The sequence below is a fragment of the Suncus etruscus genome, chromosome 2 (assembly GCF_024139225.1).
Source record: "Suncus etruscus isolate mSunEtr1 chromosome 2, mSunEtr1.pri.cur, whole genome shotgun sequence".
In the NCBI taxonomy this organism is placed as follows: domain Eukaryota; kingdom Metazoa; phylum Chordata; class Mammalia; order Eulipotyphla; family Soricidae; genus Suncus; species Suncus etruscus.
This window is the reverse complement of record NC_064849.1, coordinates 131,874,038-131,899,481: the sequence shown is the minus strand read 5'-3', so window position 1 is coordinate 131,899,481 and position 25,444 is coordinate 131,874,038. Positions and strand designations below refer to the sequence as shown.

At 36.9% G+C, this 25,444-nt stretch overlaps 1 protein-coding gene across 1 annotated transcript in view; it reads left to right on the top strand.

Moving 5' to 3' along the window:
* The window catches only part of ANKRD31 (ankyrin repeat domain 31), a 114,715-nt gene that overhangs the window by 38,966 nt on the left and 50,305 nt on the right, over window positions 1-25,444 (top strand). The window contains exons 11-17 of the mRNA XM_049769077.1: window positions 927-1,069; window positions 6,488-6,632; window positions 10,544-10,593; window positions 11,753-13,259; window positions 14,372-14,545; window positions 19,586-19,723; window positions 20,869-21,011. Coding sequence (XP_049625034.1) covers window positions 927-1,069; window positions 6,488-6,632; window positions 10,544-10,593; window positions 11,753-13,259; window positions 14,372-14,545; window positions 19,586-19,723; window positions 20,869-21,011 — 2,300 coding nt within the window. The remainder of the gene's footprint in view (window positions 1-926; window positions 1,070-6,487; window positions 6,633-10,543; window positions 10,594-11,752; window positions 13,260-14,371; window positions 14,546-19,585; window positions 19,724-20,868; window positions 21,012-25,444) is intronic.

Sequence of the window (25,444 nt, the reverse complement as noted above, 5' to 3'; positions counted from 1 at the left end):
CCTAGCCTCTGTCAGTGCACGCCCTGTGTGACTCTCAAAATAAATTTCAATCGTGGTTTTGGCGAGATTTGGCTCAGTTGAAAAAAAAGGTTGCTAACCACTGCCTTAGTGCAACTGAGCAACTCTCAGCACACCCCAAGTTAGGACCCACCATTTCTGGCCTCCTGGGCTGGCACCCAGGGAAGGCCCGGAGGCTGGGGGCCTACCAAGGCTCCCAACACCCCCAAGCTAAGGAGAAGGCCTTCGACCTGGGGTCTCCCCAAACCCCATGCCAGCTAGAGCTAGCCTCCAGATCAAGAAAGGATTTGGTAGAGAACCAGAAGCCAGGATCTGCCTGCCCTCCTCCCTGTGCCCTTCCCACCCTAGTGCTGAGGAAGGGGTGGGGAAAGCTTGGGAGCCCCTCCAGGAGGGACCACCCGACACCTATCTTTTCTAGCCACCTGGGCTGGCACCCAGAAATACATACTTTTTAATGGACTTTTCTGTAAACTATCATCTTGATTAATGTAATGAAAAATCCCTTGAATTTTGGGGGGGAAACCTTTTTTCTCTCTTGCTCTGCAGAATAGTAACCAACGGTCAACATTCTTCATGAATGAGGATAGAAATTTTGATGAGGGTAGAAATGATTTCAAGTATTTTACTTGTTATGTTTTTCATAACTTGGAGGAGAAATTTGATTTGTCCCTCATATTGTAAGGACAAATGCAAACATTAAGATGTGGAATATAGGGTCCGGAGAGATAGCATGGAGGTTAGGCGTTTGTCTTGCATGCAGAAGGTCAGTTGTTCGAATCCCGGCATTCCATATGGTCCCCTGTGCCTGCCAGGAGTGATTTTTGAGCATAGAGCCAGGAGTAACCCCTCAGCGCTGCACCAAAAAAAAAAAAGTGGAATATAAACAGGTTTCATTTTTCTTATAATAGGTTGGACAGCACTTCATGAAGCTTGCGTAGGGGGATTTTATCAGACTGCAAGTGAACTAATAAAAGGTGGAGCAGATGTAAATATCAAAGGAAAATATCAGATCACTCCCCTTCATGATGCAGTGATGAATGGGCATTATAAGGTACTGTGACTTTTTTTTCTTAATGGAAAATACATTTCAGAAGCCAAGCAATAGAAAAACACAAGAACTGTTTTAGTTTATGGGGTCAGAGATAATACAGCAAACAGAGCTTTTGCCATGCATGTAGTCCACCCACATTTGATCCCCAGCATTCATTTGTTCCTCCAAGCCCACAAGGAGTAATTATTGAGCACAGAGCCAGGAGTAAGCCCTGAGCACAGCCAGATATGGCTCAAAAATAAAATAATTGTTTAGTTGATTAATCAAAACTCAGAATTTGTAGTACAATTTACAGCGTGATTGTTATATGTAATATATTAGATGTCATCTTACCCAGTCCTTTTAAAAACTGTAGAATATGTTTTAGTTACATAGTGTTTTTTAATTTTTTATTATTAATTTTTCTATTTTTGGTGATCACCTGGTGATGCTCAGGGGTTACTTTTGGCTATGTGCTCAGTAATCGCTCCTGGCTTGGGGGACCTTATGGGATGGTGGGGGATCGAGGTCCATCCTGGGTCAGCTGCATGCAAGGCAAAGCCCTACCACTGCACCATCACTCTGGCCCCTACACAGTGTTTTCGTAAATCACACTTCTTTAAAACGTGTTAGCTAGTAACATGTTAGCTAGTGCTTTTTTTTAAATTGCACTTCTTTAAAACTCCTTTGGCATTTTATATCTTTCAGGAGAATAACTTTTCTCTATAAAAATATTTTGTGAACTTTTATTTAAACACCATGATTTACCAAGTTGTTCATAATACAGCTTTTTCAGGTATTCAGTGTTCCAACCACAGTTCCACCATCAATGAAATCTTCCCTTCAGCAATATTCCAGTTTCCTACCCCCGCAAGACTGCTCCCATAGCAAGCACAAAATAATTTACTTTATATTACTTTATACTGCTTGTTACAACAGCAATATATAGTAACACCAGCAGGATGGTATTACTAAAATCATTGTCTTATGATTTTTCTAAGCTGTTAGGTGCTAGTTACTGGTTTCACTCTCAGATTTTAGTATATATGCAACTTTCCCACCATTTTTATGCTTCTACTGGGTTGTCCCCCCTGTGCAGTTCAGAGATGTGGCAAGGCCACATGTAGGATCATGTGCACTGGGATAAGCAGTTGTCTGTGAGATGAATTGTGAAGTTAAGCCATTTCTTTGGTGACAGTGGCAACCAGAGTTAGGTGGGTGGAATGCTGTGCCTTCGGCAGGGTGGAAACTTGGTCAGCCCATATTCCAGTAAGGCTTTAGAGATCTGGGCCTGGTGGCAGTCTGGCCTACCTGGAATAATTCAGCTGCCAGTGTCTTTCTAAATTGTGTTGTGAAACTTGAATTACTTCCTTCTTTTTTTTTTTAAAGCTGATTTAATTTTTAATCACAATTTTAGAGAAAGAATATTAAATTCTATAAATATCTTTCACTGATATTTAAGAAAAATGCTTCAGAATACTAATATTTAAATACATGAAAGGTAAGACATATATTTGAGCTTTTTGGACATTATAAATAATATTTTATTTTCTAAGTACATTTATGATGACTGATTTTATTTTTTGGGGGGGGGTCACATCCGGCAGCGCTCAGGGGTTACTTCTGGCTCTATGCTCAGAAATCGCTCCTGGCAGGCTTGGGGGACCATATGGGATGCTGGGATTTGAACCACCAAATGCGCTACCTTCATGCTATCTCTCCAGCCCCAATTTTCTAAGTACGTTTATTTGAAATCTATGTCATTTTATCACAAGGACAAACACTTTATATGCCTGTAGTAAATATTTCCTTAGTGAGTCAAATAAAATTATTGTTGAACTACTCTAAATAAGGTACAGGAATATTAGTGATGCTAATATATATTCTTACATTTGCATTAATATATCAGTCCTTTAACCTAATACATACAAAAATATACTGTAAATAAATTATATATTTTTTTAAAAAATTATTCAGCCAATTAATTTTATAATAATATCTTCACTATTTGATGACTGACTACTCTGTCATAATGTAGTCATGTATCAAGGTGCATATTGAAATAGTAAGGATATAATTTGACATATGCTATTAAAGAAGTGAATTACTTCCTTCTTATAGAGTGTTAAGCAACAGCACTAATCCTTACACGAGACAGATAGCTTTATGAAATACAGTAATACAATTTCCCTTTGAGAATCAGCTTAAGACATGAGAATTTCCTAGGTGTAACTATTAACCAGTACACATTTGCACAGATGTGTCAATGATTATCTTCCCACATAGTTATGCAATTCTGTATGACTTGGTTAATGGTAATTAAGATGGTAAATTATAATATATAGGGTTTCTCTCAGAAGTCATAACTGCACTGAAGTTCCAAGACATTTTTATGGTCCAAGTTCTATTATATGACTAAGGCACTTGATGAAAATACATTGGCTTTTATTTCAGGTACTGAAAGTTGCTTCTGGATTCTACACAGTAGAAAAGGGGGGTAGTCAGCTGACTTAGACGATCTGTTTTACACATTCCAGAAGAAATGCCTCTGGAACAGTGACATATCTCAAAATATAGAACACATTTCTTAGCATGTCTGAGGCCCTGGGTAATATTCCCAGTAACACATGACTCCTCACACCACATCCTCTTCAGGCTGGACCCCGAGCCGCCTGGACTTGTGACTCCAGGCCAGTACACATATCCACAAGATGGGGTGAAATAATTTTGTTTTTTTTTTTTCCCTTTTTCTTTTGTTTATCTGAGTGTTGCTAATATGTACTTTCACCTAGTCCAAGAGAAATCTGCAGAAATCCAGGTCAGTTCTGGATATACTTAAACCAACAAAGCCTTGAAGATCAAAGCAAGAGGGAACATTGCTTTGGAGATTTATAGGGTTGGTGGGAACATCAAATGAGGACCTATAGACTACTCGCAGAGAAAAAAAATGTTTACCAAACCTGGGGAAAAGATGCCAGGTTTGGCACAATGGAATCAAACCTGCAGGGCTTACTCCTAGGGAGGCTCAGGGGGACCATATGGGATGTAAGGGTTCAAATCCAGGTTGATTGTATGTAAGGCTGTACTATCTCTCTGACCTGTGACTTATCTTTATTTTTTAATTTGATTTTTTTATTGAGACCAATGTGAATTGCAATTCTTTCACAGTTGTATTTTGGGCACATAGTGACAGTGGATTAGGGCCATTCCTACCACCAGTGTTGACCTCCCTCCACCATAGTTCCCAGCATACATCCCATATCTCCACCTTTAGCCCCCTGGACTGCTATTGTAACAGGCTCACTTTTGTGTGTAGATTGTTACAGTTTGGGTCTCTTGATTCTAGTTGTTGACTTTGGTTTGGGTATTTAGGTCTGACCTGCTCCTGAGACCAGTTAGCCCCTGGGTCCCATCCACGTTTTTCTTCTGCTTTTTTCAGTTTGTAGAAAGACAGAAATATGAGGCAGAACATGGTTATTTATATTCTATGTTTCTGTAAAAATCTCTGGGAGCCCCTATCTAGAAGGCATAATAAAAGAAGAAAAGGGGGGCAGATGTGGCAAGTTTTTTGTTTTTGTTTTTTGTGTTTGTTTTTTTTCATAGATGCAGTCAACCTTGGGGAAATTAACCTTGACCTAAAAGGCACAGGGTCTCCACCCTTGAAGCATACTGTCTGAGACTGACTACAGGCTACAGGCATGTTAGTTGTCAGACTCCAATGTCTTTCTTTATGGTCCCAGGAAAAGTTCTGCTCAGTCACTATTGTCAAAGTCAGTCTTCTGTAATTAAAGATCTTGGTTTTTGCATAGATCCTAGGGCGAAGCCTAGAATAAAGTCTTTATGATCCCAGAAAAGGTCAGCTAGGTATGACTTATCTTTTTAAAAAGTCTGTATTATTTCATGGAAAATTACTAAAAGCAATGCCATCTCAAAGCAGTAAAGTACTTCTCCACTCAAATAGTGGCCTTTGTTTTTGTTTATTTTTTATTTTTTTGTGGTTTTTGGGTCACACCTGGCAGTGCTCAGGGGTTATTCCTGTCTCCACGCTCAGAAATTGCTCCTGGCAGGTACAGGGGACCATATGGGATGCCGGGATTCGAACCGATGACCTCCTGCATGAAAGGCAAACACCTTACCTCCATGCTATCTCTCCGGTCCCAGTGGCCTTTATTTTTAATTTTATTAATATTTTTTGAAATTATAGTTTTTAAATAGATTAACCAATAAAACATTTATTAAGATTATTACAAAGGACTAAACTGTACAATACCATGCCAACAAAATTATCCAAGTTTAGTTTAGAAATTTCAACAGATCAAATCACAGGTTTTAGAAGATAAGAAATAGGATTAAGTTTGTGAAAGACATAAGAACACATACTTAAAGAGACACAATAAACGAACCATGGAAATGGCTCAGAAGACTGGAGCAAATGCTTTGCAAATGGGAGCTTATGGGAGATCCTTGAACACCTCCAAGAACAGTCCTGAACATCACTCGGTGTCATCCCTAAAGAAACACCAATGAAGGGAATGGCCCTATTTCACTGTCACTATGTACTTTAAATTATAACTGTAAAAGATTTGTAATTCACATTGGTCACAATAAAAAATTATTAGAAAAAAAGAAATATCAACGAAAAAGGGATGTAAAAGGCATATGCAGTATATAAACCATAGTGAATCCTGATTTAAACAAAAAGAGCTAAATACTTAAATTTTTTGATAAGCTAATAAACATAAATACGGACTAGATATTGAGTGGCTAAGAAACTTTATGAGGTGAAGTGATATTGTGGATGAGGAAAAAATATCTTATCTGTGGATATGTAGGCTCTAGTACTTAAGAGTAAGGGAATGTGATGACTGAGATTTTTCTTTCTGCATGTGTATGGGTGTGTCTGTGTACCTTTTGCGGAGCGGGGTTGGGCCACATGCAGCTATGGTCCAGGCTCAATCTTGACTGCACTCAGGAATATTTAGTTTTTTACTGTTTACTTTCCTGAGACATCTGTATTTAAATGACTTCCTTTATATTTCTATTAAAAACAATTTATTTAAAATGAAAAATAGAGTCCCACTCTCAGAAAACTTAAAGTTGGGAACTCCTGTGATGCTGGGGGCCACTAAACCACATCCAGAGGCGCTCAAGGGGGCTCCTCAGGGCTGTACCTGGTGATACTCAGAGAGAGGACCTGAAATTTCATAGGTGCTGAAATTCAAACCCTGGTCAGACACATGCTAAACATGTGCCCTAACAGCTCTACTGTCTCCTGATTTCAACAAACTATTTTTTAAGAATTATTGGACAGAATTGTAGTCAAATTTAAACTGTTACTGTCAAGAAATGTATTTGATACTACTCTTTAAAGTTGTACATGTGCAAGCACATATAATAATATACCTTTTATCGGGGCTCCCACACACAATCTTCCTCTAGGTGGCAGAGTTACTTCTTTCAAATGGAGCTGATCCATTCCTTAGAAGTGATAATGGAAAGTGTGCACTGGATGAAGCCAAAAATTCCCAGATGAAGCATCTCTTTGAGAGATATGTTTCTAAACAGCAGAAACCTCTCGAATCAGGTGAGATTCAACCACCCTATGTTGTCTGCTCATTATATTATGAGAATTAAACAAAGTGCATTTAGAATTATAGAAATGAAAATATTTTTTAAATTTTGAAACCAAACTGATTTATTTTCAGATTCTTATAATGGAAGAAATCAGCAAGAAAGATGGTATTATTGAATACAAACAGACTTTTTCTCCAGGACATGAATTGTAAAAATAGAAAACCTTTTGGGGGGCTGGAGGGATAATATTATGTGTAGATTTGAGATCTCTGTAATCCCAGATGGTTCTCCAAACCCTGCCAAGAGTGAACCCTGAACACAGAGCCTGCCAGATGTTGTCCCCAAATGACAGAGTACCTACATGGTACCTGAGTCTGGACAAAAATCAGTTCTAGTGCCCGGAGAGATAGCACAGCGGCGTTTGCCTTGCAAGCAGCCAACCCAGGACCAAAGGTGGTTGGTTCGAATCCCGGTGTCCCATATGGTCCCCCGTGCCTGCCAGTAGCTATTTCTGAGCAGACAGCCAGGAGTAACCCCTGAGCACAGCCGGGTGTGACCCAAAAAACAAACAAACAAAAAAAAATCAGTTCTAAACTCAGAGCCAGGCATAGGACTTGATCCTGGCTGCACATGACCACAGAACAAAACAAAAACAAGCAAGCAAGCAAAAAATCACTCATATTTGCATTTCAGATTACACAAAAATTTTCAAATAATCCCTGGAGACTAAAGTATGAATATTTTTAAACTTCTGTTCCGATGATTTTCCCTGTTTTCTTGTAGTTCGTATTCTGGGAATACTTTGTGTATTGTATTGATTATTATATTATTGTATTCTCACACTTTCTTGGAATCACCCATTCACGAGTACCGACTTCTGACCTGAACTTACCCAAGGGAATTTCATCAATGGAAAGTAATCTTACAACGTTCTTTTTAGAATTTAGGTTCCACTCTTCCTTTGTGAGAGTGGTGAGTACAGTTAGAGAAATAACTATACTGAGAATTATCATAACAATGTCAGTGAGTGAGGGATGTAGAAAGTCTGTCTTGAATTCAGGCACAGGGTGGGGAAGGGAAGAGATGGGAGCATTGGTGATGGGAAGGTTGCATGGGTGAAGGGGGATGTTCTTGTTATAACTGAAACCCAACTACAATCATGTTTGTAATCACGGTGTTTAAATAAAGAAATTATTTAAAAAATAAAGGGGCCAGAGAGATAGCATGGAGACATGGCATTTGCCTTGCATGCAGAAGGTTGGTGATTTGAATCCCGGCATCCTATATAGTCCCCTGAGCCTGCCTGGAGTGATTTATGAGCATAAAGCCAGGAGTAACCCCTGAACGTTCCTGGGTGTGACCCCAAAACCAAAATAAAATAAAATAAAAACTGGTCTGTATTGTATATATTGCTTCACCAAATAGGTTGGTTTTTTTGGTTTTGTTTGTTTTTGGGCCACACCCAGTGATGCTCAGCGGTTACTCCTGGCTATATGCTCAGAAATTGTTCCTGGCTTGGGTGGAGGGGGATTGAACTGCAGTCCGTGCTAGGCTAGCCGCGTGCAAGGCAAACGCCATACCACTTGTGCAATATTCTATTGTTCCAGTTCCTTTACCAGATAGTTTAAACATTTAGATTTGAACTTTCAAATTCCATCATGATTATTCTACTTAAGCAAAGGTTGTCTAGGGGCCAGAGCAATAGAATATTGAGTAGGGTGTTTGCCTTATACACAGCTGACCAGGTTTGATCCCAGACACACCAAATGGTCGCTGGAACCTGCCAGGAGAAATTCCTGAGTACAAAGCCAAGAGTAACCTCTGAGTATTACCAGGTGTAGCCCCAAGTCAAAATAAGAATTCTCTGCAGTCAGAGCAATATTCCAGTATCCAGGACATTTTCCTAGAACAAAATTGACCCAGATTTGATCGTTGGCATCCCATATAGTTCCCTGAGCCCTCTCACCCCCAAGTGTGATGCCTGATGACAAAGCAAGGAATAAGTACTGAGTAAATCATGTGTGCCTCCCCACTTCCAAAGACATTTATAGTTTTAAACTCCTGTTGGACAGAGAGCTTTTAACCATGGCACTGATAGTTTTCCTTTTGCAAAATGTTTGCTGCCTTTGTGTCTTAGAGTAAAACTTACCTACTATAGTGTAAAATAACATCTGTACACTAACTTTATAGTCTTTAATTTTCTCATCTATTTAATTGGAATTATAATAACTACTTGTCTGTCTATACATCTATGAAATTTTATTGTGAGTATTAGAGCTTATATCTATTAAATACTTCTACATAGTGCCTGGACATGACAGGATTTCAGAGTAATAGAATGAAAATAATACACTTCATCAAAATTTATCACCTCAGAATTTGTGTTGCTTTTACCCCAAAGGATACTAAAGCATGTAGAACCTTAAGATTAAGAGGAAACAAAACCCCTTAAAATTATTTTAATTAAAATTTTAATCACCATGAGATACTCAGTTATAAAGTATATTTTCTTATTGCTTCCAAATTTTTTGCTACTGCTCTTCCCAGCTTACAGTTTATTTTTATAAATATTCTTATTATGGTGGTTTGTGTCACATATATTTTATGTTCTTTTATTTAAATACCAAAGTTCAGAGAATACGTGTCCAATATTTTCTGTAATAATGACAGTAATAAAAATGCATAACTTTTCTATGAGCCAAGAGCTTCTCTAACTCCCTTACATAGATAATCTGACTATAATCTTCATGAGTTTTTATGGGACTAAATTCTAAATGAAAGCACTGTTCCCACCTTAATTTGGAGAATCTGAGGCAAAGACATTGAGAAAGGTAAGTAGAGTCACTCAGCTGGCAAATTAGTAAGTCAGGCCTGGAACTCTTGTGTGGTACTCCAGATTCTGTGCTCCCAGCCCCTTTGTTTGAGTGAGGGACGGTCTCTGTACCTCCTATTACTGATGGAGGTGAATAATGCCACACCTCATGAGCACTATAATCTTATTGATACCACAAAATAAAACCCAAAAAATAACTTGTTATTTTTCCTCACTTATATTCATGTTAAACTTTTTTCTTAATTTGGCTCATAATGTATTTAAGCGTAGGGGTCTCAAACTTGCGGCCCACGGGCCATTTGTGGTCCTCCGTACAACATTCTGTGGCCCTGCCCTAGAGGAATCTATTTTTGTTTTGTTTTAGTTGTTTGGGTCACCCCCCCCCCCCAATGTTCAAGGCTTATACTGACTTTGCACTCAAGGATTACCCCGACTTTGCCTCCTGCAGCCCCCAGGTAAATTGAGTTTGAGACCCCTGAAGGGAATCTACACTCTATATTTTGTTTGGGGTGCAAGCCAATGGTGCTCAGTACTTACTCCAAGCTCTGCACTAAGGGATCACTCCTGGTGGGGCTCAGGGAACTTTATGGGGTGCTAGAGATTGAATCCAGGTTGGCAGCCATGATCGTATAGTGGTTAGTACTCTGTGTTGTGAATCCAGTTGGCTGTGTGCAAGTGACCTACTTGCAGTACTAGTAGACTCTATGTTTTCAGAGGATGAAGCATTCAAACTAGAAGTTTATTAAACAGACACAATAAATTATGAAAATTCAATTCATTGAAAAAATTTTACCCTATGAAAGTGGCTCGCAAGTAGCTTTATATCTGGGTTTATCTACAGGAAACATAAAGCAACACTGAGTTTAGTGCCCTTCCTTAGTATTATTTTGTTGGGTATTTTTTTCTTTCCTAAATATTTCAGCTCAAATAGTATCTGGCTTTTAATATATATGAGTTTATAGTTTATAGGAACATGTGTCAATTTTAATAGACTATGCTTTCTTAATTTTATCAAATGCATGGCTTCTTATAAGTTTTATGTCTCCAGTTTGACAACAGGTTTTATTTTATTTTCTTTCTCTTCACAGCCCAGAATAGAATTATGCCAGTCAATGTAGAAGATATGCAGCATGACAAGGTATGCCTCTAGTTTTACAAATAACATTTTCATAGAGAGTAATCACTGTTTATTTTATATACTATTTGATGGGAAAGAAAGATTTCTAAAATATTCATCTTTTTAGATTCTTTGAAATAAGAATCTCAGGGTTCTGGGATGAAGCAGTTGAGTAAAAGTAGCATACATATGTGGTTACTTTAATATATTGGTATAAACCTGATATAACCCTCCTCTTTTGGTACTGTGAAGTTTATCATTCACATCAATAGTTAAAGATATCTTAATGCCTTCAAACTTTACCTGGGGGCACCTACTCTTCGTCTGGTGTTTGGATTGTGCTAAGTGAAAGGAAGCAGGTATCTGTTTAAATCTCATCCACCTATAAAATCTTTATTTTGGGAGCATTTGTCTTCTTATTTTTAGATATTTCCTTCTGCCCTACTTATAGTATATCAAAGATAGTAGAGGAAGAAACTTCTAATGTTCTATCTGTGTAACAACTGGGAGAAGGGAGTGCTTACTAAAGTGTTCTTTTTTTTTGGGGGGGCACACCCGTTTGACGCTCAGGGGTTACTTCTGGCTATGCGCTCAGAAATCGCCCCTGGCTTGGGGGGACCATATGGGACGCCGGGGGATCGAACCAAAGTCCGTCCTACGCTAGCGCTTGCAAGGCAGACACCTTACTTCTAGCGCCACCTTCCTGGTCCCTAAAGTGTTCTTTCTTTTAATAAAATTATTATTTAATTATTTTAAAAGTAAAAACATCAAATAAATTTTTATTATGTTTTGTGAATTAACAGTACTCATATAGCGAAAGAGAATTAGAGTATCCAGCAAAAAATGTCAGTGTGCATACTAAATTTATTGCATTTGCCTTGTTTGTTTTTTTATGAAACAGAAAAATGTATTTTTATATTTTTATATTTTATATATAATGTGTATATAATATATATCTATCAGTAAGTCCTGAGCTAGAAAAAGTTATAAAACTGAATGAAAAACATCATTCATCAACAATAATGAATTGACAGAATTACAACTAAAAAGTTTTACTCTTAAAATTTTCTTAATTTAAAAATTTGGCCACCTGATTTACATGAGTGTTCGTATTTCAGAAATACAATGATCCTACACTGCAACTAAAAATTAAAGCTAACTATAAATTTTGTTTCTATAGAAAACCAAATTCCATTCCAGAAAATGCACTGGATTTACTTCTGATGGTAATTCCAAAAGAGAGAATCCAGAACATGTTAATATAGATAGAGAAAGCAAAGAATACTTACTTATAAATGAAGATGATGTATATGAGGATTGCCAAAAAGGTTCTAAAAATAGAAGACATGGTAAATCTAAGCATAAGCATTTAATTCTTAGCCAGACTAATTCTACAGGACTCAGGAAAGAGAGTCTCCATTATGTCAAAGAGCATAGCTCAAATAAAGATAAAGGAATAAGAAAAATACAACATAATCAAACTCAGTTGGATGATATGATCCAAGAAGACCTTCCAAGAAAGACTGTAGCAGTCTCTTCTCATGGCAAAATAAGGAGGTTGGTTATTGCTCAACAACAAAGTCCTCAAAACTTAGAAAATTTTCCTGAAGAGTCTTGTATACCAACCAGCCCAGCTCTATCAAGACCAAAAAGTGACTTCGGTAACACTATTGAGGCTTACTCAATTACCCAAGAGACATATAACAAGGACCTGAGTTCATCTAATAGTCAAGAAATAAAAATGTTGGAGTTACTATCCACTAACCAAACCGAAGCTATTTCTTTCTCAGGACTTTCTTTACATAAAGAAGTTGAGTTGCCATTTGTTACTACAGAACAGCCATCTCATAGTCACAAAGAACAAGAACAAAATAGTTCTTCTAAGTCTTGTGAAGGCACCATCTTGAAGCAAAAAGGTGTGAGCATTAATAAATGGGAAAATTCTTTCCGAGTTTTTATAGAGAAAAAACTGAATGATGAGTTTGATCACTGCACTTCTCAGAAGATTGTAGTATCTAAAACGGTAATGAGTTCTGTAGATGGCAAAACCCACTGTGATTATGAAGAGAATATGACATACAGAGGTGAAATGGATTTTCAGTCACGTTTACTTTCTGAAGATCATTTTTCACAAGGAAATGAGTTTAAAGAAGATACCTTAACCATACTCTCACAACAGGAAGCTGTTCATTTTTCTGACTCAGACAATACAATAGTTTCTGGACAACATGTCACAAGTTATGACCAATGCATGTACGAAACTTCTTTTCATCACTCACATAGCAATCTTGAGCATACTTCCTTTGATCATACAAGAACACTGTCAACACAGGAAATTTCAGAGTTACCTAGTCAGGTGGAGCTACTTGAAAAGAGTCAGGATAGTCCCACATGGCCAGCTCCTTTAATGAATCAAATAGATGCACGTGTTACAGAAAGATTGGATCAGTACAGAGAGACTGAAAGAAGTATCTCTGACAAAAGCCAAAATCCAGATTCTTCAAATACGCCGTTGCATACAGTTCAAGAAAAAGCAACAATGACAGGTGAACAAAGGAAACAAGACCTTCCAGAGAGTGCAGTCATGCACAATATAAAATTTCATTCCACTGACTATACGAATAAAGATTCAGCCAACATCTCCCAATTTAGTCAAAGAGAAGAGAGGAAAGCGTCTCACAAAACAGGTATTGGTAGTATTGCTGCATTTGTATACGTTTTCTATATACTTATTTATTTTATAGAAATTTCCACTTACAGACTGAGTGATAGCACAGTGGGTAGGGTGCTTGCCTTGCATGTGGCAGACCTAGGTTCCATCCCTGGCATCTCATATAGTCCCCTGAGCCCGCCAAGAGTAATCCCTGAGCACCACTGGGTGTGGCCTCCACCCCAAATTTTTTTCCACTCAGACTAATAACAGAGTTCTACTCAGTCTAAAGCTGACAACAGTGAAAATATATGACTATAATTTGGAGGTACTGTTCATTGAATAATAATGATTAACATTCAAATCATGAATATCAAGGGTGTTTGTTAAACTCTTATGGACAGAAGATAGTTAAACAATATTTTTATAAATTTTTCAGTTTCTCCTTTGGGGAGAAGTAGGCTTCAAGCAATGTCCCAGAGATACAGAGGCCACTCTTGGCACTACTTATCCAGCTGGACCCAATGGATCTTTCCTAGAGCCCAAGGATGTTCTGCTTCAGCTCCAAGATGCCAGGGACCACCAAGGCCATACCTGGTGGAGAGCATGCATTGCTCTGGGAGCCTGCGGGTTTGGAGATCAAACCAGGTCCTATGCTATTTTCTGACCCTTGTTTTTTTCTTAATATGTCACTTTATAAAGTACTCTGCAACAGAAGAGTTAATGATATCACCATCACAGCTGTAAAACATTAACTCCACCAGTTTCAGTTCACTACATTCCCATAGATTATGTACACACTTAAATAAAATGTCTTTTTTGGGGGGAGAGAATCACACCTGGTGGCACTCAAGGGGTTTCTCCTGACTCTGCGCCCAGAAATCACTCCTAGCAGGCTCAGGGAACCATATGGTATGCAGGGGATTGAACCCAGGTCAGGCGTGAGCAAGGTAAATGCCTTACCCACTGGGCTATCACTCTGGGCCCCTAAAATGTTGTTTTTTTTTTTTTAAAGAAATTTATGAAGGTTTCCATTTCCTTGAAATAATCAAAATGGTAACAGAAACTTGGGACACTTGTATAATTAGATGTTTTTCTATTAATGTAACTAGTAAGGAACATTGACATGGCAAAATGTTCTTTTTTCAGATAAGGAATCAACTAATAATATAATAGAAAATAAAATCACTGTAAGAAATTGTGAGGTGGAAGAAGTAAGAACAGGTTTAGAAATTCACATGCCTACTTGTTATGTTCAAGAACACAAAAATGGTCAGAATTTCAGCCCAAACCAAAATCATTTTAAAGATATCTGCAGTCAAGGTTTGTATTCCTTTATTTGTACAGGTAAATATTTACATGATTCAACCCAACTGTACTTAGGGAAATTTTGAACTTTCAGATATATGGTTTATTTGGTCATTCACTAAAAAAATAGTTTCATCTACATTAGTTAGCTTAATTAATTAGCTTTATTAATGAATTAAGTTATCATCATAATCAAACAATTAATTGGTTTTACTCTAAAGCATCATTTCAAAGTCTATCAATCTTCAGATATATTCTTGTTATGTTTGTACCCGGTTTGACCCAACAAAGAAAAGACTAGGGAGGTTTCTTCTTCAGGTTTTCCAAAGGGTAGAGCCTTTCTGACAACTTGGTTTTGGACTTCTGGTACCAAATGTGACCGAAATATTATTACTTGAGATAGTAACAGATTTTTCTTTTGTTAAACCATTCAGTTTGTGATAAGTTGTTTCTAATTGCCATAGGAAATATGTTTCCTCTGTAGCACTTACTTTTGTTTTCATATATATTTTAAATGGCTATTACCCCCCTAAGAAATTATAAATTGCTTGAAGCAGAAGTAGGGTGTCTTTTTGCCTCTTTTTATCTAGAGTACAATCCTTAAAATTTTACTAGGCTCTTATCAAGAGAAAAAAAAAGGGAAAACTGGAGAAAAGAATATCGGAACATTGTTCTGGAATATACAGACAAAAAAATGAAAATAGAAGAAATAATTTGGGGCCAGAGAGCTAGCATGGAGGTAAGGCATTTGCCTTGTATGCAGAATGATGGTGGTTAGAATCCTGGCATCCCATATGGTCCCCCGAGCCTGCCAGGAGCGAGCACTGCTGGATGTGACCCAAAAACAAAAAAAAAAGAATTTAAAAAATAATGCAAAAAACAAAGGCCAGAAACTTTATATTAATAATATATAAAGATTATATAAATATATAAATTATATATAATACATAAATTATATATGTAAGTATATACATTATTTAAATAAGTATATTAATAATCAAGAATTATGAAGAATGAATAAGCATCTCATTATGAAAGTTCAGATTATGAAGAGAAGGAAAAGCTTCCTTAAAGTAAAAAACATTACATACAAAGGAATAAAATATTTTTTATTAATATCTTTATTTAAACACTTTGATTAAAAATATGATTGTAGTTGGGTTTCAGTCATGTAAAGAACATTCCCATCACCAATGTCCCAAATAGCATTATAATCAAGAATAATACTATTCTTGATAGTCTTACTATTTATTAAATAGAGTATAGGTGAATTACACATTAATACATTATAATGCTTTGCTTGAATTAAATAGACTTCATGAACTCTTGTGTGAGCTTAGTTTGAGTACTGTTTGCTGCTTTTACAGTTTCTGTCTGATTTTTTTATTTTAAAATTTCAGCTGAATGCTGAATTTATGACAGTTATGTTGAATAATTTTCTCTTACAAATGTTTATAATGTGCTTTTGTCTTTGCTACAAACACATCTGGAGTGAAATGAGAAGTACTCATTCACAGTAACAATTATTAATTAAGACTTTTGATTCAAATTGTAATCAATAGGTCTGCAAGCCTGAATATTTTATTTAAAATACATTTCTTTTGTGTATATCATATCACTTAATATGGCATAGATATATTGTTATTCATTAAAGAATTTGGCAGCTCCTATTTCTAAAAACATTGGTTTTGTATGTCAGTGTAAGATAATCATGAATCTATTCATCATCCTTATTATTCACCTATCCAAATAAACTATATTTTAGTTAAGAATCCTTTACCTTTTTTTTCTTTTCTGTTGAATTCTATGCCTGGCTGATGGCATTAGGAAGTAAGGTAGGAAAAGGGGCCTATGTAGCACACCATAATCACTCGGAAAGGCTGTTCACAGACTGTTTCAGTGGGTACATTAACTATCAGGATTGGGCATGATTTAGCCAACTCCTATAATCTGGGTTTTATACTTAAAAGTATGTCAGAGATTGTGATAAGATAACTGAGAGAGTACAGTAGGTAAGGTACTTGTCCTGCATGTGTCTGACCCAGGTTTGGTCTAATAGGCACTTCCAGGAGTGACTGCTCCTGGAGCACAATATCAGGACTAAGCCCTGAGCAATGCTGGGTATGGGTCCCCCAACCCCAAGAAAAATAGCATCAAATGAGGGTGTTGACCAATATGAATCTCACCTGAAGGGTGAAGAAAGGAAGTATTTGCTTTGAGGCTCATGTGGTTTCTGGCAGAGTTAAGCTTCTTGAGGGTCATGCTGTTGCATGTTTCCAATGTAGCCACTTGCTCCATCAAAATGAGCTAAATGTAGTCAAGCTTCCTAGAAGAGAAAATGTTAATTTTTAAAAACCTAATTCATGAAGTAAAATACCCACATGAAGTTTTATTGATTAAAGAAAATGATCAGAACAACAGATGATAGAAGTACCAAGTTACTAAGAAGCCATCTTAAAGTTTGCTCTTCAGGATTGGCAGTAATGCTGCCCTTAGACATGTGCTTGGGGTAGGTCAGAGAATTTGCATTTCTAACATGTTTCTCAGAGCATTCTGATAGTGGTTATCTAGGAGTTGACTTTGACAGCTAGTGATTTAATGATTTTTTTTTGTTTCATTTCCCCAATTTATTTCCCTTACATCTTGTTGTGGACTTTACCTGCTGCAGATTTTTAGAGAAAATAAATACCAAACTCCTGGTTTAGGACTGTGACCATTGACCAGAAGACTTTTTTACAGATATCCAGGATCAGTTAAGGAAATTTTAAGTCCCAACCATCTACATAGAGAGTGACTGTTTCCAGCTCTGTTGCTCACATGCTGCCTTTCATAGTTCTTGATGTTGAATGACTGAATTCGGATGGTCTCTCTCAAGTTCTTTATGCAGGCACATAGGTTAGTAGGTTAGAATATTCACTTCATCATATCAGTTAGCTAGCTCTCCTACAGTCTTTACCTTCCATTACTTATTCTCCAAGTTTCTTTGCATACTTTAAAAAACTCTTTTACTGGGGCCGGGCGGTGGCGCTAAAGGTAAGGTGCCTGCCTTGCCTGCGCTAGCCTCGGACGGACCGCAGTTCGATCCCCCGGCGTCCCATATGGTCCCCCAAGCCAGGAGCGACTTCTGAGCGCATAGCCAGGAGTAACCCCTGAGCATTACCGGGTGTGGCCCAAAAACCAAAAAAAAAAAAAAAAAAAAAACTCTTTTACTATCATTTAGCATGTTTGCGACAAGAAATAGAAAAATATATGATTATTTTGTTATATTTTAGCTGCAACTGAAGTCTCTAATTTGAGTTCCATATAAAAGATTTTTTAAAAGAATCTGGATAATAATACTGAATTTTTTATGAAGAAAAAAATTGAGAGTATTAAAAAAAGCTTTAAATATTTGATCAAAGTTTTGTTTTTGGCATTTGGAAAACACCCAGTGATATCAAGAAAGAAGATTTAGATAAAATCAAAAATTGTATTAAGAAAATCTTAATACCACTAATCAGATAATGCAGATCTAAAAACCCAATGAGAAGTCACCTCATGTCTGCTAGAATAACTCTCCAGAAAATACAGAACAATAGGTTATTGTGAGATAAAGACAAGAAATATAAAGATAGCAACAAGAAATAAGTGATATTGACAATGTGAAGAAAAAGGGAACTTTTATGTTTTGTTGGTAGGATTGGAAATTAGAAGAACCAATAATGAAAATTTTTAAAAACTGAAAATAAAACTGTATTGTCCCTTAAAGAATTTCCCTTTAAAGATTTCCTTTTTGCATGAGACTGACTTGGGTACTATCCCGAGCATTCCATATGGTCCCCTGAACACCACCAGGAATAATTTTTGAGTGCAGTCAGGAATAGCCCATGAGTACCACTGGGTATAAACCCTCCAAAATTTTTTCCTCTTTAAAATTTGCTTCAAGCACTTTTTTTTTTAAAAAAAAAAATATATATTTGGGAGTGGGGCATACATCCAGTGGTGTTCAGGAGTTATGCCTGACTTTGAGCTCAGGAATCACTCCTGGTAGGTTCAAGGGACCATATGGGATGCTGGAGATCAAACCCTGTAGGCTATGTGCAAGGCAAATGTGCTACCTGCTGTGCATTGGCCCCCAAAGAGTTTTTTTTTTAATAAAAAAATCCTCATCACAGGCTGGATGCCAGTAGTAAAGATGCTGACCCTGGTTCTATTCCTAGAACCACTGGAAATGACCTCTGACCAAGCATTGAACACCACTGAGTGAGGCTAGCTCCCTCTCACAATTAATATGTAAATGATAACTGTCTTCAGAAGATAAAAATAATTTGTTATTAATGGGTTGATGTAATTTAGCTAGAATTATTGTGACCATCTTCTCTTAATATAAATGAATTTTTTCCTTTTTTTTTCCTTTTTCTTTTTTTCACTGCTTAGGGAGGGAAGGAGGAAAGAGAGTAAGGGAGGGATGGAGGGAGGGTTAGGGAGAAGTCCCTAAATACCAGTGGAGCAATGGATGGAAGGAAAAAAAAGAAAAGGAAAGAAGGAAGGGAGGGAGTGAAGGGGGAGGAAGGAAGGAAAGAAGGGAGGAAGGAAGGGAAAGAGGGAAGGGAGGGAGGAAGGAAGGAAAGAAGGGTGGAAGGAAGGGAGGGAGGGAGGGAGGGAAGGGGGAGGAAAGAAAGAAAGGAGGAAAGAAGGGAGGAATGAAGGAAGGAAGGAAAAGAGGGAGGGGGAAGGTAATATAAATGAATTTTGTTTTAGTTGTCGTATACCCAAAATATAATATAATGTGATGTAAGCTAGGCTTTAAAAAAACATTACTCATTACTAAGGACTACTAAAAGTGAAATGAACATTGAATTGAAGCAAGTTTGTTTTAACTAAGCATATGTAGAATCACTCATCTACTATAATCAATTTGAAGTGATATACTTAGGTGCTGTACAGACAATAATTCATTATTAATCGATATGTTTTTGTATAGTGCATCCTATATAAGATACTTTGAGGAGTTGTGTATATTCTCAGTATAATAATCAGCATTTGGCAGAAAAGTTTTGCTTGGCAAATTTACAGAAATGAAAACAGCTGGGGTCAATAAGCAGAATGCCACAGGGGAAAGCCAGCTTCATTCAGTTGCCAGAAGAGGAAATTTGTCTCTGGTGAAAGCTTTAATAGAATCTGGAGCAGCTGTGAATTTAAAAGATAATGCAGGTTTGGATTCTTTCAATTTTAATTGCCTTTATAATTTGAACCCTGAAATGCATATTTCATCCTTGATTTTGGTTCTGGCTAATATGTAACTGCTAACTTTGAATTGTCTCTTGTAACCTGGATAATATTTTTAGTTGAATAGTAAGGCTTATTTTGGCTCCCGTCACTTGCTAAAATAATCTCTTCCTTTGCAACAGTTTCTAATATTCTTTTGGGAACATTTAAAGGGCGTGTAAGAGATGGAAATAAGAACTTATTTAGGCCATTATGTTATTAATGTTATTAATGTCGTTGATTAACTTTAGAGAGAAGTAAAAACATTTCCCATTTACCTGATTCTTCTTTTTTTTTTCTCCATTTCTGTATTTTTATTTTAAACCTTCATTGTTGGGGCCAAAACGATAGTTCATCAAACCAAGAGTATGCTCTGCATTGCAAGACCCAGGTTAAGTCTGAAGAGCTGTTTTGGCCCTAAAGCAACACTGGGTGTGGCTCAAAGCCAAACAACACAGAGGAAAGTAATATTAATCCAACATTTTACTCAAGAACAAAATAATCTTGTATGAGAAATGTCAAAGGAAAGCCTCAAAGACTGATTCAATCATATGCCATTTAATAAAGAATGTGATAATGCAAGATTTAAAAATGCAAGATTAAAAAAATCACCTGATTTTATTCTTTAAATAACTACATTGAAATAAATTGATGATTAACATCTGATGCAGTGACAGTTCCTATTGTGTATTTTTTGTTTGTTTGTTTTTGCCACACCTGTCCATGGTCAGGACTTACTCCTGGCTCTGAACTCATAGATCACTCCTGGCATACAGAGGGGATGCCATATATTAAACTGGGTTGGCTGAATGTAAAACAAGTCCTTACCTGCTTTACTTTTGCTCTTTCCCCATAGCCCTGTTATATTGTAAGTCTTTTAATACTTGTATAACAATTTTTTGATGAGTTCAGTTTGTTTTCAGAAATAAAAATTTTTTCAAATTTTATAATATTTCTTCTTCAAATCTTTGAATGTACTTCAACCAATATACTATTAATTTCATGAGTGCAAACAAACTTATGAATATATTGTATGAATGTTGATTTGTAAGCAGCAGCTTGTTTTGTCATTTCTTTTTTATTGTCTATAGGTTCAACACCACTTCATGAGGCAGTGAATGAGGGAATCAAAGATGGAACTGAAGAGTTGTTAAAAGCTGGTGCTAATGTTAATTGTGAAAATGTAGATAGAATTCTGCCTTTACCTGGTGCTGTTGCAAACAATCATTTAAAGGTATGGTATACCAATTACAATACTAGTTTTTATCTTGGAAAAATGAAAGAAGAATGTGAAAATATTTTAAAATGAAAACGAAAGTGTGTTCTTAAAACTAGCTACGCCATGTTTCTTATTTCAAGACCACGGCGTGTGTTTTTTTGTTTGTTTGTTTTTGTTTGTTTTTTGTTTGTTTTGTTTTTTTATCTGTTTTTTTGTGGTGCTTATCGATATAGCTGGAGTCCTCACTGGATATTTGACACTTCTTTTGGTACTGGTGGAGTGTTTCACCTTCTTTTCCTCCTTCATTTCCCAAATCGATGATGAGAGCCTCTAGAAGGATTCTGCCCATTTTTAGGGTTTTAGACTCTTACCCCAGTTTATTTTCTCTTTTTCAGGCAAAACCACGCAACTTGAACTAGCTAGCCCTGCCTCCACTTAGAGGGGGAAATAAGGAAGGCATCAAGACCAAACAGATGCAAGACTACTAAGTAGTAGGTTAGATAGAGAGGGGACCACATATTCTAGCCGCCCTGGGGGTGAGGGAAGAGGAAATGGGAGGTAGGACAAAAACAGGTGTAGGGAGGACAATTTGGGGATGGGAATCCCCCCTGATTTTATGTAAATATGTACCTAAAATATTATTGTCAACAATATGTAAGCCACTATGATCAAAATAAAAATTATATTAGAAAAAAAACTAGCAACTTGAAATTGTTACAAGTGAGATTATGTTGTACCGAGGTTGAAAAATAAATTTATTTCTCTATTCATCATATAATTATGTAAGTCATTAAAACGAAAGGACTCAAGTAAGTAAAGGCTGTAAATCTGATGTCCATTTCAATTGGCCTTTTGACAGTTGATGAGAAAACTCAAAAATCAGTTTTTTTGAGGTTCATATTTTATAAAAGTCTAGTGAATGATAAAGTTACATTAGATTTTTAAAAAATTCTCCTGCTTTAGGGGCCAGAGTGATGGCGCAAGCAGTAGGGTGTTTGCCTTGCATGCGCTAACCTAGGATGGTTCGATCCCCTGGCGTCCCATATGGTCCCTCATCCAGGAGCAATTTCTGAGTGCATAGCCAGGAGTAATCCCTGAGCGTAACTGGGTGAGGCCCCAAAAAGCAAAAAAAAAAAAATTATTATTATGATTATTATTCATAACAAATGATTTTTCTAGGGATTTGTTATCTTTTTCACCTTTATTTTTCTTAATCATGAAAATGTAAAAAAAGTATCACAAGAGAAGAATCATTAAGGTCATTACTTTAATAACATACTTCAAATATAGAGCTTAAAATTCTTTCGATTTTAAAGCTCAGCTTTTTGTTTAGATGAGTTTTAAAACTCAGACCTTGGAAGAAACTTTATCTTGTTAAACTAGATCAAATAGGGCTGGAGAGATAGCATGGAGGTAAGGTGTTTGCCTTTCATGCAGAAGGTCATTGGTTTGAATCCTGGCATACCATATGGTTCCTTGAGCCTGCCAAGAGCAATTTCTGAGTGTGGAGCCAGGATTAACCCCTGAGCGCTGCTGTGTGACCCAAAAACCAAAACCAAACAAAACAAAACAAAAAAACCCCCAAAACTAGATCAAATAAAGTTCAAGAATAATTACCTGCTTTGAAAAATTGGTAAGCTAACAGCAATAAATGAATCAGGATTCATATTTTTAAAATCCCTGCCTATCTGGCTAACATCTGTCGGCCTCACTTTCTTTGTTTTGCAGTTGTTGTGGGGTGGGCGCTATCCTGAGATGCTCAGGAGACCTAGCAAATTCTCTTGCAGATCGCAGCCAACCAGGCATTTCATTTGTCTCTCTTTCCTGGGACTGGAGACATAGTATAGGAGCTGAAGCACTTGCCTTGCAGCTGATCTGGTTTGATCTCTGGCACCCCATATGGGTCTCCTGAGCATCAACAAGAGTAATCCCTGAGCACAGAGCTAGAAATTACCCCCTGAGAATTTCTGGGTATAGTCTAAAAACAAGCAAAAAATAACAGTATGTTGGGCTGGATCAATAATATAGTGACTAGGGCATTTTCCTTGCATGTGGCCAACCTAGGTTTGATCCCTAGCATTCCATATGGTCCTCTAAGCCCAAGGACTGATTCCTGAGCACAGAGCTAGGATTAACCCCTGAGCACTGCTGGCCCAGAAACAAAACAATACTTAAATGATAATAATAACAATAATAGTAACAACAACAACAGCAGCAACAACAACGATAATAAAAAGGTTCGTCTTTCTCACTCTTTGTAGTTTATACTGTTCTTGTCCTGACTGGGCATTTTACATTAGTAAAAAATTATTGGTGCTTGGACTCTTGGTTGTGGAGCTTGCCAGGACCACATACTTTATTATGGTGCCCATAGATTTAGCCATGGTGCTCTTGCTCATTCGTTGTAGTGTTTATGCACTCTTTGGTTACAACACTTACCAGGAGTTATGTCCTTGGTTGGTATATACCTCACTGAATTGTGCTGGAAGTCATGTTTGGAACTGTCATGCCAGTCTCCACTAATAGTAGTGTTGCCAGTTTCATACTCAGCATATGTCAGACAGTTTTTGGCCCATCAGGCACTTATAACTACCACGGAGTTATCCCCAGTTCCCTATCTTGATATTTGATTTTAGCCAAAAGGTCAAAAAAGTGATCAGATTTATATTTAAAACCTATATTTAAAGCCTAGTGATTTTATTCAGTTTTGTACAATTATGTATAAGCTGTTTTTAAGCCAAATATGCTCATTTGAAAGAATATTATTATTAGGATTTGCAGAGAAGAGCGATATAAATGGTAAGAAAAGTAACATGACTGGATAATGTGTGGTTTATTGGTGGGTCTTCTCCTACAGAGTGCTCAGTCTCCTCACTCCTAGTGATGCAGGCCTGACAGTCCACTGCTTCAGTCCAGAACTGCTACGGCTCATGCTCAGTGGGACTGGGGGTCCCCCAGCTATAACTGGCAGAAATCTGGGCACCATGCCATATTAAATATAGAAATATGGAGATTGAATTCAGGATATAGTTCAGCAAAGTATGGTCTATCTCCCAGACTCATAATGTGACTTCATTTGAGTAAGGAAGTTATTTGGTCTTAAGATATTTAAATGAAGGGCTGGAATAATAGTGTAGCAGGCAGGGCATTTGCCTTGTATGTGCCCTACCTAAGGACTATTCCCAGCACCTTATATGATCCACTGAGCCCTGCCAGGAGTGATCCCTGAGCACAGAACCAGCAGAGGAACCCCTGAGCACTTCTGAATACAACTAAAAAATATGTATATACATATGTACACATATATATATTTTTCCTCCCCTGTCCACCCAGATTCCTTCACATTTATATAAATACATATATACATATATATATACATATATATATATACATATATATATATATATATAAATTTAGTCTCTGGATTAATGTGGTTCATGAAGTGAAAGAAAGCAAACATGAGGATTCATTAAAGTGATTTACTAACTGCACAGTAAAAGGCTACCTAAAATGAAACCACTTAAAGGCCAGGATTTCATAATTCAAAAATTTAGTTGGGGACCATATCTGAAAAATGAAATATTAAAAGATATTATAGGAAGTTACCAGTTCTAATTTGGAAATTTGTTCAAAGTATTTACATAACTTAATACAGGGGTCCTTAAACTATGGCTCTTGGGCCACATGCGACCCACCAAGAAACATTTATCTAGCATTTTGGTGTTTTTGCTGCCAGGGCCTGTCCTGCTTAGCAGCCGACTTGTCCCAGGTCTGCAGTGCATATGTGTGGGATGTGCATGCACTCTCCAACTCCCCAGCTCTCTGTCTCTCGACTCCTCTCAGTCTTGGTCCAGCAGGGGTCCTCAAACTACAGACCACAGACAGCTATTGTTTAAAACTATAAACATATAGTTTTTTTTTTAAAAAACTATAGTCCAGCCCTTCAATGGACTGAGGGACAGTGAACTGGTCCCCTGTCTAAAAAGTTTGAGGACCCCTGCTCTAGTCCCATGAGTTCTAAGTTTAAGTTTATAGATAAGTTCAAATGGAAGCTACGTAAATATTGAGTTCTAAGAGTAGTATGGCTAATTTTAGACTGTTTATATTAACTGAGGAAACTCTTTAATCATTTCCCCATCTTTTAAAATGACCATATTGCTCTGAAAAAAGTTAATCTTTAAAATATGACACCTTTTATTCATGATTACTTACAAAATTTAATTCATCAAACATCTCTCCCTGTTCATTAACATGATATCTTTCCAATCAGTCAAAAAATCAGCAGCTTTCTCTTGATTATTGGTCAATTTGCCACTGGTCACTGATGCTATAAATAATTAATAATAAACTGAAAATATATTGTGAACTGATATCACATCAAAAGGCACAGATGCAAAAAGAAATAAAATAAAAAAAGGCACAGATGCATTATTTCTGATGCCTTATAT